Source organism: Desmodus rotundus, chromosome 9, assembly GCF_022682495.2.
Source record: "Desmodus rotundus isolate HL8 chromosome 9, HLdesRot8A.1, whole genome shotgun sequence".
NCBI classification, from domain to species: Eukaryota; Metazoa; Chordata; class Mammalia; order Chiroptera; family Phyllostomidae; genus Desmodus; species Desmodus rotundus.
Window position 1 is genome coordinate 73,005,209 of NC_071395.1, and position 16,799 is coordinate 73,022,007.

Sequence of the window (16,799 nt, forward strand, 5' to 3'; positions counted from 1 at the left end):
GAAATGTTAAAGAGACTTATCTAAGAAAAAGAAGATCAAAAATATGAATAATAAAATGACCACAAACTCAAAACTATCAACAAATGAACCCAAAAGAAAAGAAAAACAATGAAAACAAAAACTAAGCAAACGACCAGAACAGTAACAGAAGCAGAGAAATGGACATCACACAGAGGGATTTCAGTGGGGAGGGGGAAGGAAGGAATAGGGGGGGAAAGGTAGAGGGAAGAAGAAGCATAATTAGTAAGCATAAAATAGATGAGGAGAGATAAAAAATGGTATAGGAAACAGAGGACTCAAAGAACTTAATGTGTACAACCCATGGACATGAACTAAGGGCGGCAGGGAATGCTGCAGGGTTGGAGAGGCAATGTTGAGGGGGGATAAAGGAGGAAGAAATTGGGAAAACTATAATAGCATAATCAATAAAAATACTTTTAAAAAGTATAATGAATAAATGCAATCCAAATGTTATTTTTTTAATATTTTAATAGAATAGCGTTCACCAAAGCATAAGCACTTGCTGTCAGGTAACTCATGTATGCCCACTGCCTACCTCGGTACATTTGTTTACAATTCTTCACAATACAATGGTTACTGAGAAAGGTTACAGCTCTGCGGAAGACCTATGCTTGCACACATCTATCTACTTACATGAAATTATGGAAGCAAGGGCACTCCCACAGCACAGGTGCACTGAAAAGACTTCAGTGCAACTGCTTAGAGAACAGCTCTGGCATAGTATGCCAGGTAGAAAATGTGAGGCTCTACTTGTCTTGATAATGCTGGCTTACAGATACTTTCCAAGTTTATTTTAAGTTATGGACACAATTTTTGTTTGACAATCATTTATATTTATACTAAGAAATATGAGCAGTTGTTACATAATCTTAATGTAATATTCTGTACTTCTTTTGAACCCTGATATCAGTAAGACTATCCTGAGACTAAAAGATGAGCTTTTAAATACTTATGATTTCTAAATATTTATTTCTGTGACTCAAGATTTTGAAAATAACACTAGACAACTAAAACAAGATACAGAAACAAGTACACACTAAGGCTGATTTAAAATGGTAACTGGCCCTGACTGGGGTGGCTCAGTGGGTTGAGCACCAGACTGTGAAACGCAAGGTCGTAGGTTTGATTCCCAGTCAGGGAACATGACTGAGTTGCAGGCCAGGTCCCTAGTTGGGGACATGCAGGAGGCAACTGATCGATGTGTAAACATTGATGTTTCTCTTAATCCCTTCCCCTTCTCTAAAAAATAAATAAAATTAATGAAATGAAATGAAATAAAATGGGGACTGTCACTCATAAGTCGCTAAATTCAAATTTTCTTTCATCAGCCTTTCTTCACTCCTCCCCCCCACCTGAGGACATTTTTCTTTGTTTTTAGAGCCAGACAGAGAGAGAGACAGAAACACCGATATGAGCAAGAGACATCAAGTAGTTGTCTCCTATATGTGCCCCAACTGGGGATCAAACCTGCAATGTAGTTATGTGCCCTGCCTGGGGATCGAACCTGCAACCTTTAGGTTTATGGAACAACGCTTCAACCAGTTATGCCACCAGGCCAGGGCACAGTCTCACTTTCTACTGTTGACTCTATAGTACATAAATGTTGTAAAGTGGATGTTATAGTATCATTATCTGTTTTATATGCTGGGGTTCTACATAGTATCTCTGAAAAAAGCATTATGCTGTAAGAAGTTTAAAAATTCTTGGTCTATGGCAATCATCTCTTGGCATAACAAAATATTGAAAAGCTTCTTTTCATTTGCCCATACTTGAGACCTAATGCTCAAATCATCTTATCAGGTCTATTATTCAAAATGGCATTTCACAATGTGTCTGTAGTGCTGAAATCAAAAAAGTCTTAATTTGGGGATATAACAGAAATCTGTTATGAAAAAGAGGCAACAATAGTAACTGAAGTAGGAAATTTGCTAGATACCCCCCCCCATATTATAGGTAGTTATTTCACTTTCGTCATTAAAAATATCGGTATATTTCAGTGATTGCAAATGCCTTTCATACAAATATGAATGAGACAAGAATTTATCAGTTTCACATGAAACTGTTAACTCTCATTAGAAGAACAAAGGTAAAAAGGCCTACATTTAAGATTTCCCAGAGATATGCATATTATCTTATTAAAAATTTTTTAAAATTTATACAACTTAGACTCTAGACAAGATAGAGGCACAGGTAGAGACACTTCGCCTCCTCGTGCAACCACAAGAAGAATCACCACTAACCTCAAAATAAAAAACACCAAGATCTGTCAGAAAATTGAACTGTATGGAAATCTAATAACCAAGGATTTAAAGAATACATATTCATCCAGATGGGTATATGGAGAACTGTTCCACTCGTGGGAAATGTGGCCCAGCCCCTACTTGGAAAAGCCAGTGGGGAGCGAGGTTTGGTGGGCAGGACCCACACTCACGAATAGGTTCTCCCTTGGGGAATCAGGCCTGCATTGTACCTTGACTGCTATGAGACTTGCTCTTGCTAAAGCTCCCTTACCCTGAATTGAGGTAGTAAATGTTTACCAAAGTGTCTTTAACTTCCTAAAGTCTGTGCTAAACCACCCAAGTACAGGAGTATAACTGGTTCGACCACTTTTCCCTTTACATTTGCAAATATCCTTCTTTGATGTATTTATCAACGTCCTCTCCTTTGTTGTCTGTAAAAGATAACCACCCAACAAACCTATGCACAGTAAATGAGGACCATCCTTGATGTAATGTGCCTAGAAAAACAATAAAAGCCTGTCCAGGCGGGGGTCTCGGGGCCCTCTGACTTAGAGAGCGGTCGTGCAGTCCGTTTTCCTCCACAGGATTTCTGTAGTCCATGTGTATTTTGTCTATTGCCGCCACAACACAGGATCCTGCTGGCCAGGATCTGCATCATGGGTAGACAGGGAGCCAGGGTGGAGAGGACACGGTATGGCGTAGAGGGGCAGTAATGGAACACGTGGTCCCACCTTTACGTGTGGTGGATGAGAATCAGGAGGGATACCTTAGGAGTGAGCTATCCCAGCCCAGGCCGGACTGCACAGCCCAAGGTTCCACCGCCAGGAGATAAAGCCTCACACTTTCTGGGTGTAAAAGCCAGTGGGGTTTTGGGGCAGCTATAGAAACTGCCAGTTGCTCAAGAGAGCCTGTTTAAAGGGCCTACAGAGAATAAAACGTACATAAACCTACCCACTCTGGGAATCACTACTGTGGCAACAGCTAGAAGGGTCACACAGCCAGTTGCATATGAAAGTGGGTGAAGTGACTGGAAACAGGGCGTGTGCTGGGCAAGCCTCAAGAAGCCAGGCAGCAGCACTGTCCCCTCTCCTACCTTTCCCCCCCCAACACAGAGCCACCATGCAAATACCAAATACCTAAGGCTCCACCCCATACAACTTAACAGGTGAGGTAAGACAAAGAGTCAAAGCAGCTCTAATACACAGCAACAAACACAGGGAGGCTGCCAAATTGAGGCGACAAAGAAATATGGCCCCAATGAAAGAAAAGAACAAAACCCCAGGAAAAGAACTAAACAAAGTGGAGATAGCCAACCTATCAGAATAGAGTTCAAAACACTGGTGATCAGGATGCTCAAAGAACTCACTGAGTGTGACAAAAATATAAGAGAAGAAATGAAGGCTAAGTGAAATAAAGAAAAATCCACAGGGAATCAACAGTGAAGGGAAAGGAGCCGAAATTCAAATCAACGATTTGGAACATAAGGAATAAATAAACATTCAACCAGAACAGAATGAAAAAACAAGAATCCAGAAAAACAAGGGGAGTATAAGACTACTCTGGGATATCTTCAAATGTGCCAACATTTGAATCATAGGGGTGACAGAAGGAGAAGAGGAAAAGCAAGAAATTGAAAACTTATTTGAAAAAATAATGAAAGAAAACTTCCCTGATTTGGTGAAGGAAATAGACATACAAGTCCAAGAAGCACTGAGTCCCAAACAAGTTGGACACAAAGAGGACCACACCAAGACACATCATAATTAAAATGCCAAAGGTTGAAGATAAAGAGAAAATCTTAAAAGCAGTAAGAAAAAAGGAGACAGTTACCTACAAAGGAGTTCCCACAAGACTATCAGCTGATTTCTCAAAAGAAATTTTGCAGGCTAGAAGGGACTGGCAAGAAGTATTCAAAGTGATGAAAAGCAAGGACCTGCAACCTAGATTACTCTATCCAGCAAAGCTTTCATTTAGAATGGAAGAGCAGATAAAGTGCTTCCCAGAAAAGGTAAAATTAAAGGAGTTCATCACCACAAAGCCATTATTGCATGAAATGCTAATGGGATTTATTTAAGAAAAAGATGATCAAAACTATGAACATTAAAATAACAAACTTAACTATCAACAACTGAATGTTAAAAACAAACAAAAGTAAACTAAGCAAACAACCAGAATGGGAACAGAATCACAGATACAGAGATCATTTGGAGGGTACCAGCTGAGAGAAGAGGGAGGATGGGGGAAATGGTACAGGGATTAAGAAGCATAAATGGTAGGTACAAAATAAGGGGATGTTAAGAATAGTATAGGAAATGGAGAAGCCAAAGAACTTTTACGCATGACCCATGGACATGAACTAAGGTGGGGGGCAGATTGCTGGAGGGAAGGCAGATACCAGGCCAATGGAGGCAAAGGGGGAGAAACTAGGACAACTGTAATAGCATAATCAATAAAATATACTTAAATTTTTTTTTATTAACTGATTTTAGAGAGATAGAGAAGGGGGAGAAAGTGAGAGGAAGAAACATCAATTTTTGTTGTTCCACTTATTTATGCATTCATTGGTTGATTCTTATATGTGCCCTCACTGGGGACTGAACCCACAACCTTGGTGTATCAGGATGATGCTCTAAGCAACTCAGCTACCCAGCCAGGAAGCACATGTATCTTTATAAGAAAACCAATTAGTTTATATTACTTTACCTTATGTCTCAATTTCTTCATCTATCAAGCCAAGTTTCAAGACAATATTTAGACTTTATCTCTCCAAATACTATTTAATGAGACATGCCCAATGAGTTCTCTTTGCTGGTCCATTATAGGACTCTTTCCCCTTAAATGTTTTGGCTACACTTTAATTCAGAGTCAAAGTCATTATTACCAAACCTATGCAAACTGTTAGCGGGACCATAAGCAGATTAAGTCAGTCTGCTACGCGACTGAACTCCTCTCTCTCTAATACTCAGAAGAAAACTGTCAAAGGTACACCCAATAATTCCAGCTGAGTAAGCTTCTGTTCCTCATTCTTTAAAGAGAAGACAAGATCCTAGAGGCGACTCTGAGAAATTGTGGAAGGGCAAATAAAATTACAAAATTTTTGTGTTAGTAGGAACCTTAAAGATCATCCAATGTTATCCCTGTTGTTTTCAGATGAGAAAACTGAGGACCAGAGAGGTTGAGTAAATGCTGATACTACAGAGCCTATTAATGTTAGAGTTGTAACTAGTACCTAAAGGACACTTCAGACTCCTAGTCACACACTCCTTCCACTCAGTCACTCTGCTTCCACAACACATTCTTTAACTGTCACATCTGTTTATCCAACAGCTCCCTAGGTGAACAGAGATAAGTTGCCAGAACAATCTGGGACCAACTCAGATAAGTTCAAATAAAAGAAAAGAAGATAAAAAGGATAACATTTAAACTGGGTCTTATTATAACAAGATGTGTTCTAAAAAAATGAAGAAAGCTGTTTTATTTTATTACTTATTTTTTAAGAAAGCTATTTTAAAGAGATAACTGAGTATCAGTATATTATAATTTGATTTTTAAAGTTTATTAAAGTCTGTATATCTTTAAGTATTTGAATCATGGAATCTACTTTAATTTGAACCAGAAAAAATTCACTATTATAAATCTGGGTAGATCCAGACTAAAGACCACTATCTTAAGACTTGGGGAATGTGCTCAGCCTTTCTTGGACTTAAAGTATAATGCATGACTAAAAGGACAAAAATAGCCAGTTAAATTCTTAAAGTCTGGAACCATAGAACAAATAGCACAAAACAGTCTGTGATAGTTTTAGCATAAATGTAACAGAATAAAAGAACTAAACTTAGTGAATACTCAAAACACTAATTCAAAAAGCTATATGCACCCCTATGTTCAGTGGAACATTATTTATATTAGATATGGAAGCAGCTCAAATGCCCATCAACAGATGAGTGGATAAAGATGTGATACATATATACAATGAAATGTTACTCGGGCATAAAAAGGAATGAAATCTTGCCATTTGTGATAAAAGTGGACCTAGACGGTATTATACTAAGTCAAATAAGTCAGAGAAAAACAAGTATCATATGATTTCACTTATATGTGGAATCTAAAGCACAAACAAAATAGAAACAGACTCCTAGACACACAGAATAAACTGAGGTTTGCCAGAGTGGAGGGGAATGGGTGAAAAAGGTAAAGGGCTTAAGTACAAAGTGGTTATTACAGAACCATCATGGGGATGTAAAGTACAGTATGGGGACTGTATCAATATTATTGTATAACTATGTGCAAATTAAGTACTAGAACTATCCAGAGTGGAGTTCATTTGTAAAGTATATGTCTAACCACTATATTGTACACCTGAAACTAATATTAAGTGTTAAATGTAAACTGCAATTGAAAAAAAATACCTGTGTGAAGTTTGATTGGACAAGAAAAGTCAGAATCAAAGGGCTCGTCCTCTCCGGATGCCAGTTTCAGGGCTAGCTCCAACTCAACACACTCAAACACATACAGAGAAGGAATAAGGTCGGCCCTGGAATCCCACGACTTTTCTGACTGTAAAAAAAGCATAGTTTCAGTCTTTTATGTTCACCTGAAAATGTACACGATGAAAAACAAAAGCAAAAAGCTGATTCAAATATTGCCTTCAAATTCTTAATTCCACCCCCTATTATGACAGTGTCTTGTTATTCTTCAAAGAGAAAAAAGCCTCTCTTAGGAAGAACAAACAAATTTAGAGAAGAGCTAATTCAGCGACTCAAAGGTTCTTTTTATCTGCCACTAAAGAATGCCAATTTAGAGTTCAGAAAGATGTATGTAGGTTGGTGGATCAAGTAAGTTGGGCACCTTCTCTTCTTCCCACTTAAATTTCTAAGTGGGCTTCAACTGATTTTAAGCGTTTAATTTCCAAAATATACAGAAGTGTCAGATATAAACTAAATTCCTAATATATATTAAGCATTTATATCGGCACAGAAGTATACTAAGTGTTGGAGATGCAAATATACACACACTAGCCTGACTTACTGTTTGGTCATCTTCTTCTTCCCCTTCCAGCACAACACAGTGATACAACATTCCTGATTCAGTAGCAATCACTAAGATGTTGGGGACACAGGGTAAGCAGAGTATTGCACAAGCATCATAACCATAGTTATCTTCAGCTGCAGGATGCATGGGCAATGGACCCAACAGCTTTCCGATATCCCCAGGGCTAAAGAAAGAGTGAAACAAGTGTGGGTGAAAAAAAGTATTGATGCTGTAAGCCCTCTTTTCTTTTCAAAATACACTTACATGACAGCATATTAAACCATGCCTGGTTTTAACTACTACCTATGTTCTGATTATTCCTAAATTTTTTCTTCTGAAGTGTAGCTTATCAGCAGGGCTCCAGTCCCACATATTTAATTGGATTAGACAAAGACGTTTACTGAGAGCTAGATGACACCCCTAGAGAACTGATGGGTTCGCTGGTGAAGCAGACATTTAACCAGAATCACTATACCATGTATTAAGTGTAAGATTGCAAGGCTTTACAGGGTACAAAGGAATACAGAAAGATACAAAGAGTGAAATGTATAAGAAAGGTACCAAAAGCAAGTAAGATCAGTGGAAAAAGAGTATATTCTGGGAAAAGGTGGTAAACATCCCAAGCTAGGGAAAAGCATACACAAAATCTTGGAGACATGAAAGACAAGATATTAAGAAGAAGGAAACTTAGCTTAGTATGATGGGAGGTGAAGTACAAAGTCTAAGGCAACAGAGAAGTAGTGAGGCAGATACTCAGGACTGGCTTACAAAGCAGATGATCCCGTACCCCGTGTGAAAGGGCTCAGAGTCTATGTGCTGGGGACAGTGTGCCACTAGAGGTTTAAATCAAGAGTGATTTACTAAAATTCATCTGGTAGTGAACAGTAGTGAAAAGAATGACAGAGGGGACCAAAATGGGATTCAGGGCAACTATTTAAGAATGATCTTGACAGATGATGATGATGATGAGAGTTTGAAGCAGGGACAAGGGAATGGAGAAGGATATATACATTCAACAAATGTTTATAGTAAAATTAATAGAATTTTGGGACTGGACTAGACAAAAGAGAATATAGATGACTCTCAGGTTTGGGGCTAAGGTTACCAGGTAGATCACAGTGTGGACAAATGAGAGCCAGGTGGTAGGGGGAGAAAGGCATAGGGAGAGAGAGAACATTACACAACATCTCCTGAGAGAGATCATGTGGGGAAGGCAGAGAACACTTCTGTCAAGGAGAATGTTGTTGGTAGTAAAGCCTCACCATTCTGCAATCTGTCAAGTTCTTTGGTGTTTCTCATATTTATAATTTTGCATAATTTTTGCACTCTATTTGCTCTCCTAGAACTACAGAATCACAGGTATGAAGATCATTTGGAGGGTTATCAGCTGGGAGGGCAAAGGGGGGGAATGGGGGAAAAGGTACAAGGAATAAGAAGCATAATTGGTAGGTACAGAATAGACAGAGGGATGTTAAGAATAGTATGGGAAATAGAGAAGCCAAAGAATTCATATGCATGACCCATGGATATGAACTAAGTGGAGGGATTGCTGGAGGGAAGGGGTATACCAGGTGGAGGGGAGAAAAGGAGAAATTGGGACAACTGTAATAGCATAATAAAATATATATTTAAAAAATAAAAATAAAGACAAAACTCCTTATCATGACTTGCAAGTCCTTAAAAAGTAAATAAATAAAATATGAAAGCCAAGCATTGAAAGGCTCCCAACACTTCCACAAATTCAAAAACACAGATCCCAACTCTAACTATTACAATCTATACTGGAGCACAAGCTAGACTTTCATTTAGGTGGGTTACCTCCTCAACTTACCTGTGTAACAGACTAACATACGTAAGGAAAGTCTCCCCATTCTCATATAAGATGTACAGTGGGTATGCCACTACTTCATCTTTGCCTTTTTGTCCAAATATGTTCTTCGGGACTGCTGCCAGTGGCCCAAAGTCAAATGCAACTGCTGTTTCTCCTAGAGATGCTGTGTATGCCCTTCTGAAATGAGATTTAAAAACAAACTTGTTGAAAACAGGCCCAATAAAAGGAGGTGGGATGGAATTTGTATTAAATAGAAAACACAAAAAGTTATGATTATGAGGAATGTTAAGCAACACTGGAAAATTAAGTGAAAGTAGGCCATAAAATTGTGTAGTGCTATTTTAATTTTAAATAGTTTAAATATAGACACACAAATAGTAAAAATATACACATACAAACATGCATAAACACAAAAAACAGAAAGAAAACATATAAATAAAAACATTTACAGTCATCCTTGAACAGTAGGATGCATTTACTCTACAAATATTTACTAAGTATCTAGTCTGTGCCAGGCACTGTGGTAGGTTCTGGGAACACATCAGTGAATTAAACAAAGGCCCTACCTCTAGTGATAAAGACCTACGACAAACTGAGGAGAAAAGATCACATAATACCAAGTCAGAAAATGATGCTATGAAGGAAAAAAAAGTAGGGTAAGAGGGTACTGATGGAGGTGTTGCTTTAGACGAGGTGGTCTGGGAAGGACTCTGACAAGGTGAGAGTTGGGCAAAGATTTTAGGGAAGTTAAGGGAGCAAGTGCAGACTGTGTAGCAAAGGAGCAGTTGAGGCAGAGGGAAGAATATGTGCAAAAGCTCTAAGGTGGGAAGCTGGCTGATGATGTCTAAAGAAAGGCGAGGAGGCCAAGGTGGTTATAGTGAGAGAACCAGGGAACGTACAGAGGAATGAGGGTGGAGAGAGGGCGGAGTCAGGGCCAGCCCTGAAGGCCCTGCAGGGCCCTGATAAAGACTCTGGGGAATCAATGGAGTGTGGAGAGCAAGAAAGCAGAATGATCTGATTTATACTGAAAGTATCATTCTGGCTATTATACTGAGGACAGACACAGAACATGACATAATATTTCATTTTCTTAATACTTTATTGTAGTTTGCCCAATTTTCTGTAATAAATATACATCACCTTTATAATCAGGAAAAACAAGTGATAAACCATGCTGTTTTTACATTTTTAAAATTTAGTATAACTGGTTACCCCAACAGATTCCAATTTAATACAAGGGTGATGAATAAGGTTATTATTTTAACCACAATTTAATACAGTTGAGAGTCAACATTATTCTAAGGTATTACAAGTACTATACCTTAGTTTGTTTATCACATGAAAGGTATATGGTATCAGGATGCTAAAAATGAGAAATCTCAGTATCTACAAAAAAAGAACTGCATCAGTTCAACTAAAAAATCAAGACAATAAATGGGAACAAATACACATAGAAATTAACATAAAGATACTTAACTCCCAACCATTAAAACTTAACTGGAACTTAAATATAGGAATATTTCTAATACTCTACCTAATAATGATAGTAGATATCAATTAATGAGTATTTATCTGTGACAGGACCCATGCTAAGCACTTCTAATGCATGATCTCATTTATTCTGCACAATAATCCTAATGAATGAACACAATTATAATTTTTTATATTAATGGAAATGAGTCTTAGTGCAATCAAGTAACGTGCCCAGATGCCATGGCTGACAAATGGTAGAGCTGAGATTAGAACCTAGCTGTACTGATAACTGCAGGGCCCTCCTGCCTCTCTCTCATCTAGACAATGTGTCTGTAGTAGCAAGTTGATAAGCTATGGAAACCCATGGCCAGGGGGAAAAGGCCCTGACACCAGAACAGGCCCTATCAACCCCCAGACGCAGTTATTTCCCTATTGTGGAGATGCGTACACTGAAGTTTAAGTAGCTGCTGCTGTGAGACATTAAAATCACTTAACCGAAACTTTCAATTCTGGGACTACCAAAGAGAATCAAAGTGGTCTCAGGTTGGTGGCAACCTCTAACTCCTAGTGGAAGGAGATGAAAATCCTCTGTGGAGGAATACACCCGAAACTCAGGCTCTCAATATTCCCAAACATCAGCTCAACAATAAACTCCAAATGGATTAATGACTTAAATGTCAGACCTGAAACCATAAAACTCCTAGAAGAACACATAGGCAGTAACCTCTCTGACATTGCTCTTAGTAATATTTCTTTTTGATATGTCTCTTCAAACAAGGGAAATAAAAAATTTAAAAATAGAACTACATCAAACTAAAAAGTTTTTGCACAGCAAAGGAAACCAACAAAACAAAAAGACAACTTACCAACTGAAGAAGATACTTGCTAATGACACATCCGATACACAGTTAATATCTCAAATGTATAAAAACTCATACAACTTAACAGCAAAAAACCCAAACAATCCAATTAAAAAATGGGCAGAGGACCTGAACAGACCTTCCGAAGAGGACATACAGATGGCCTATAAACATATGAAAAGATGCTCAATGTGCCCTGGCTGGCATGGCTCTGTGGATTGAGCACCAGCTTGCAAACCAATGGGTTGCTGGTTCAATTCCTAGTCTGGGCACTGGGTTGCAGGCCAGGTCCCCAGTTAGGGGTCTGCAAGAGGCAACCACACACTGATGTGTCCTCCCTCTCTTTCTCCCTCCCTTCCCTTCTCTCTAATGTAAATAAATAAAATCTTTTTTAAAAAATGATGCTCAATGTCACTAATCATCAAAGAAATGATAAATTAAAACCACAACGAATGGCTACCATCATCAGTAAATCAACAAACAAGTACTGGTGAGGTGGGGAGGATGTGGAAAAAAGGGAACCTTTGTGTAATGTTGGTGGGAATACAAACAGGTGCAGCCACTGTGGAAAACAGTATGGAGGCTCCTCAAAAAATTAAAAATAGAACTACCCCCTCCAAAGAAGACAAGAGGAGAGAACTACCTTATGACCCATCAGTTCCACTTCTGGGTATCTATCAGAAGAAATCTGAGACACTAATTTGAAAAGACATAGGCACCCCTATGTTCATTGCAACGTTACTTAAAATAGCCAAGATATGGAAGCAGCCCAATCAATAGACAAATGGATAAAAAAGCTGTGGTACACATATACAAAGAAATAAAAAGAAATATTTCTTGTCCACAAAAAAAGAATAAAATCTTACCATTTGCAACAACATGGAAGGACCTAGAGGATATTATGCTAAGTGAAATATGTTAGAGAAAAACAAATATTATATGATTCACTTCTATGTGGAATGTAAAAAACAAAACACACAAAACAAACAGACACATAGACACAGAGAACAACCTGACAGTTGCCAAATAAGAGTGGGGTTGGGGAGGCTAGGTGAAAAATGTTAAGGGATTAAGAAGTAAAAATTGGTAATTACAAAATAGTCATGAGATGTAAGTTCAGCATAGGGAGTAGAGTTAACAATATTGACAGGTGGGTACTAGGCTTACGGGGAATCACTTTGTAAATTATATAAATATCTAGTCACTGTGCTATACACCTGAAGCTAATATAAAATATTAAATATCAACTATAGTTGAATAAAAATATTTTTAAAGTAGACCTAAGTGCACAATTAGAGATTAGCAATCAAAGGAAGAAGCCTTTGATGGTGGGTCAGGAAGAACAAATAAATATTTAGATCCCTACCCCATCTCCCAAGGTCTTTGGAGACGAAAATTACCAAATACAGGATAGCTATATATAAAATATTCAGAGGAATAAAGGTTGGAAAAACAAAAATAAATGACTATTAGATATGGCCACCATGGAGACATGAAAAGAGCTAAATGGAAGGTCCAGAAATCCTGCTACTAGAAGCTTCACTTCACATGCACACACTGTGGGTGATCATGTGCAGTCATGACCAGAAAGACTGATCAGCAGGCCAGGGGAATAGGGTTTATAAGTTCAAAGGGTGATTCTGTTAGTGGTCAACACAGCCAGGAACCTGCCCCTGTAGTGGGTAAGAAAAATCAAAGAAGTCAGGGTCACTGGGGAATCAGGAGGGCTATCTATGTCCAGTCCAGTTCTGGGACACTAGATGCTGGTCTAGGAGCTCAGCAATCTGCCTATCCACACTGAGTGAACAGATGGGAGGCCTCTAGCCCAACACTCACCTTTCACCTTTTCTGTACTTTTGTAATATTAGAATTTATTCTTTTTATTTTTTAATTCTCACCCGAGGACATGTTTTTCTTTGCTTTTAGAGAGAGAGGAAGGGAGAGAGAGAAACATTGATGTGAGAGTGAAAGATCAATTGGTTGTCTCCCGGATGTGCCCTGAATGGGGATCAAACCCTCATCCCTGGTATGTGCCCTGACTGGGAATGTACCTGCAACCTTTCGGTATACAGGACAATGCTCCAACCAACCGAGCCACACTGGGCAGAGCTAGACTTTATTTAAGATACAACATGGAATCAGTTTAAGCCACTCACATTTTAGAACTTTCTCCAAAAAAGATCAATCTAGTAGCTATGACAACATTCAGATTTGTAATTTGTTACTTACTCACATTGCTTACTTTTTGCTTATTTCTCACCTTACTAAAAGCATGCTAAGGTCACCTCTGGAAAACCTTGCAATCTGTTAAAACTGCACTAAAATCTCAATAACCTAATTTGAAAAGCATTTCATGACACAAATGAAAACTTACCCTTTATTGAGCATTAGACTTTCCTCTTCTGCTTCTGAAAGTACGATGACATTAGTGGGTGTTTGGGGCTCTCGCAGAGAGTAAATTCTAGCAGTCAAAGGAGAAGAAAGTCAGCACTTAAAATTTTTTCTTTCTTTTTAAACTGTATTTTATTATTTATGCTATTACAGTTGTCCCTGTTTTTTCCCCCTTTGTCCCCCTCCAGCCAGCACCCCCTCCCTCAGGCAATCCCCATACCATTGTCCCTGTCCATGTGTCATGTATATGTTTTTTGACTAATCTGTTCACTTTCTTTTATCCAGTCTCCACACCCCCACTCCATCCCCTCCAACAGCTGTCAGTCTGTTCCATATAACTATGCTTCTGTTTCTACTTTGTTTGTTAGTTTATTTTGTTCATTAGATTCCCTGTGTAAGTGAGATCATATTCTATTTGTCTTTCACTGACTGGCTTATTTCAATTAGCATAATAGCCTCTAGGTCCATCCAAGCTGTCACAAAAGGTAAGAGTTCCTTCTTTTTACTGCTGCATAATATTCCATTGAGTAAATGTACCACTGCTTTTTTATTCACTCATCCACTGATGGGCACTTACGCTGTTTCCAGATCTTGGCTATTGTAAATAGTGCTGCTATGAACATAAGGGTGCATATATTCTTTTGTATTGGTGTTTCAGGATTCTTGGGGTATATTCCCAGAAGTGGAATTGCTGGGTCAAAAGGAAGTCCCATTTTTAATTTTTTTTAGAGAGAAAGTAAAACATCATCTGGTTGCTTTCTGTACATGCCCCATCTAGGGATTAAATCTGCAACTTCGGTAAGTTCCCTCATCAGTATCGAACCCCCACCCTTTTGGTATATGTGATGATGCTCCAACCAACTGAGCCTCAATGGTCGGGGCTCCGTTTTTAATTTTTTGAGGAAACTCCACACTATTTTCCACTGTGACTGTACTAGTCTGCATTCTCACTAACAGTTGACTAGGGTTCCCTTTCCTCCACATCCTCACCAACACTTGTTTAATTCTTTCATTTTCCAAAATTGTCCTTTCCTCTATGTACCTAGTCAGTTCTTGAGAATTTTTCTACCAGTTATCACAACCATTTCTTTTCCAAAGATCTTTCTGTTACTGACAAAGTAGGTATTTCATTTGTTCTTTAACAGTAGAAGGTTTCCTTGGGACCTGAAGAAATATTCTCCGTCCTTATCAAAATTCTTTATTAGTCTACTCCACAGCATTGTACCTCTGTCTCTTCCATCCAAAATCCTTATCCATACCCACCTTATGAAGTCATCTTGCTACTGCCCCTAAGCTTGCCAGCTTCCCTTTGATTATACCCATCTCTCTCTCTTTGCCTGTTAGACACCAAATCGCATTAGAGAAGTAACCACATCTCATTATTCTGACCAGCACAATGAGTGACATTTAGCCTACAAGCTATACATGTTTTTGTTATATAAAGACACTATCACATCACCCCTATTTTCTCAAGGGGAAGCATAAAAGTAAAAAAAAAAGTTTCACTAGTATCACTTTAAACTTAGTCTCTTCCATTATCAACAAAATACCATTTAACAAATGTTTGCAATGAAAATTTAACCCAATTAAACATACATTCATTGTGGTCTTCCTAGCTGCCTATAAGCACTGACTTCAAAATACACATACAGGAAGTACTAGACAGCATATACTGTAATGGGGAACAGTGAAAAAGTAAATGCAACAGGGCACTGAGTGGGAATTTCTTGCTGCCCTGAAATTGTCAACAAGGTTCACAGCTTAGGAAAGAGAACTGTTAAATACCCCATATCTTAAAAAGAACCTTCAATAATTGAGGCCAGATTACTCTCCTTCAGGGCTTAAGTGAGAAAGACTCAGACTCTGCTATCTCCCACCATTTCCTTTCCCAGAATATATAAAAGGAAGACTAAGAGGAGGGTGCCAAGAGTGCCTAAGCATACAGTACAATGTTCATAATGGGAGGTATTCCTTCCTTCTTTCTTTATCCCCAACTCCAAAGCCAAATCGTTGGGCAGGGAAGTCTCTAAGAGAAATGGCCAGATTTAGGGGTGCCTGTAATAAGGGGAGAGAATGTCATTTCTGAGCTGAATGCCAGATGTGTTACAGAAAACTACAGGCCACCAAGGTGAGGAAATTCCTGGATGAATCTGGCATGCCATCTCCTAGGGTTAGGGGCATATGAACACTACATGGTATCTACTTCTTATATGAAAATTACTGGAGGGAGGGAGGCTGGAAAAACATAAGAAATGACTACGGTATAGCACGCCCAGTTCTCTGTGGTCCTCGGAGGGCAGAAAAAGTACCTGAGCAGCTACCATGACCACAAAATGAAAGACAAGGGAGGAATATCAAGTTTGGGGATACACCATCTTGAGAGAGGATTCAAGACATAGATAGTTGTTAGAGCCAATGAGAGACAGAGCTCCGCAATGATGGAGGGGGCTGGAGACTAAACACTGCCCCATAAACACATACATACCATCTGTGCAGTAACTACCCCACCAACAGAGGCCACCAGCAGCATGTGGAACGAGATTAATCTAGGATCAGGGATATGCCCCCACCCCTCTGCCCCACCACTGACAGACAACCAATTAGGTCAGATGTTTGCCTCAGCTATCCCCCCTCCTCCCATTATCAAGGGCTTAGACTCAGAAGGAGGAGGAGGCAGCCCCCTCCTGATACTCCACCCAGTACCTCAAGATGCTGGGACAGAAAGAAGAGTCAAAGAGCAGATCCTGCTCTCTCCACTTACTGCAGATGCCTCAGGGTCTGACCTGTGACAGGACCAGGATATGGTTTTGAAACAGATTTGAGATTGGAGTTTTAAACTGGGCAGACTTAGTTTTTCTACCTAAAAGTAACCAGAAAGCTATAAGAACTGTAAAAGATGCCATTAAGGGATCAAGCATTGAGTAGGGAAGGAAAATTTGGTATAGTTAAAAA

General features: G+C 38.9%; 1 protein-coding gene across 1 annotated transcript in view; it reads right to left on the reverse strand.

The window, feature by feature from the left end:
- The window catches only part of NUP88 (nucleoporin 88), a 35,309-nt gene that overhangs the window by 13,945 nt on the left and 4,565 nt on the right, over nucleotides 1–16,799 (reverse strand). The window contains exons 4-7 of the mRNA XM_024565073.4: nucleotides 13,831–13,917; nucleotides 9,124–9,300; nucleotides 7,290–7,476; nucleotides 6,671–6,818 (exon numbers count right to left, since the gene is read on the reverse strand). Coding sequence (XP_024420841.2) covers nucleotides 6,671–6,818; nucleotides 7,290–7,476; nucleotides 9,124–9,300; nucleotides 13,831–13,917 — 599 coding nt within the window. The remainder of the gene's footprint in view (nucleotides 1–6,670; nucleotides 6,819–7,289; nucleotides 7,477–9,123; nucleotides 9,301–13,830; nucleotides 13,918–16,799) is intronic.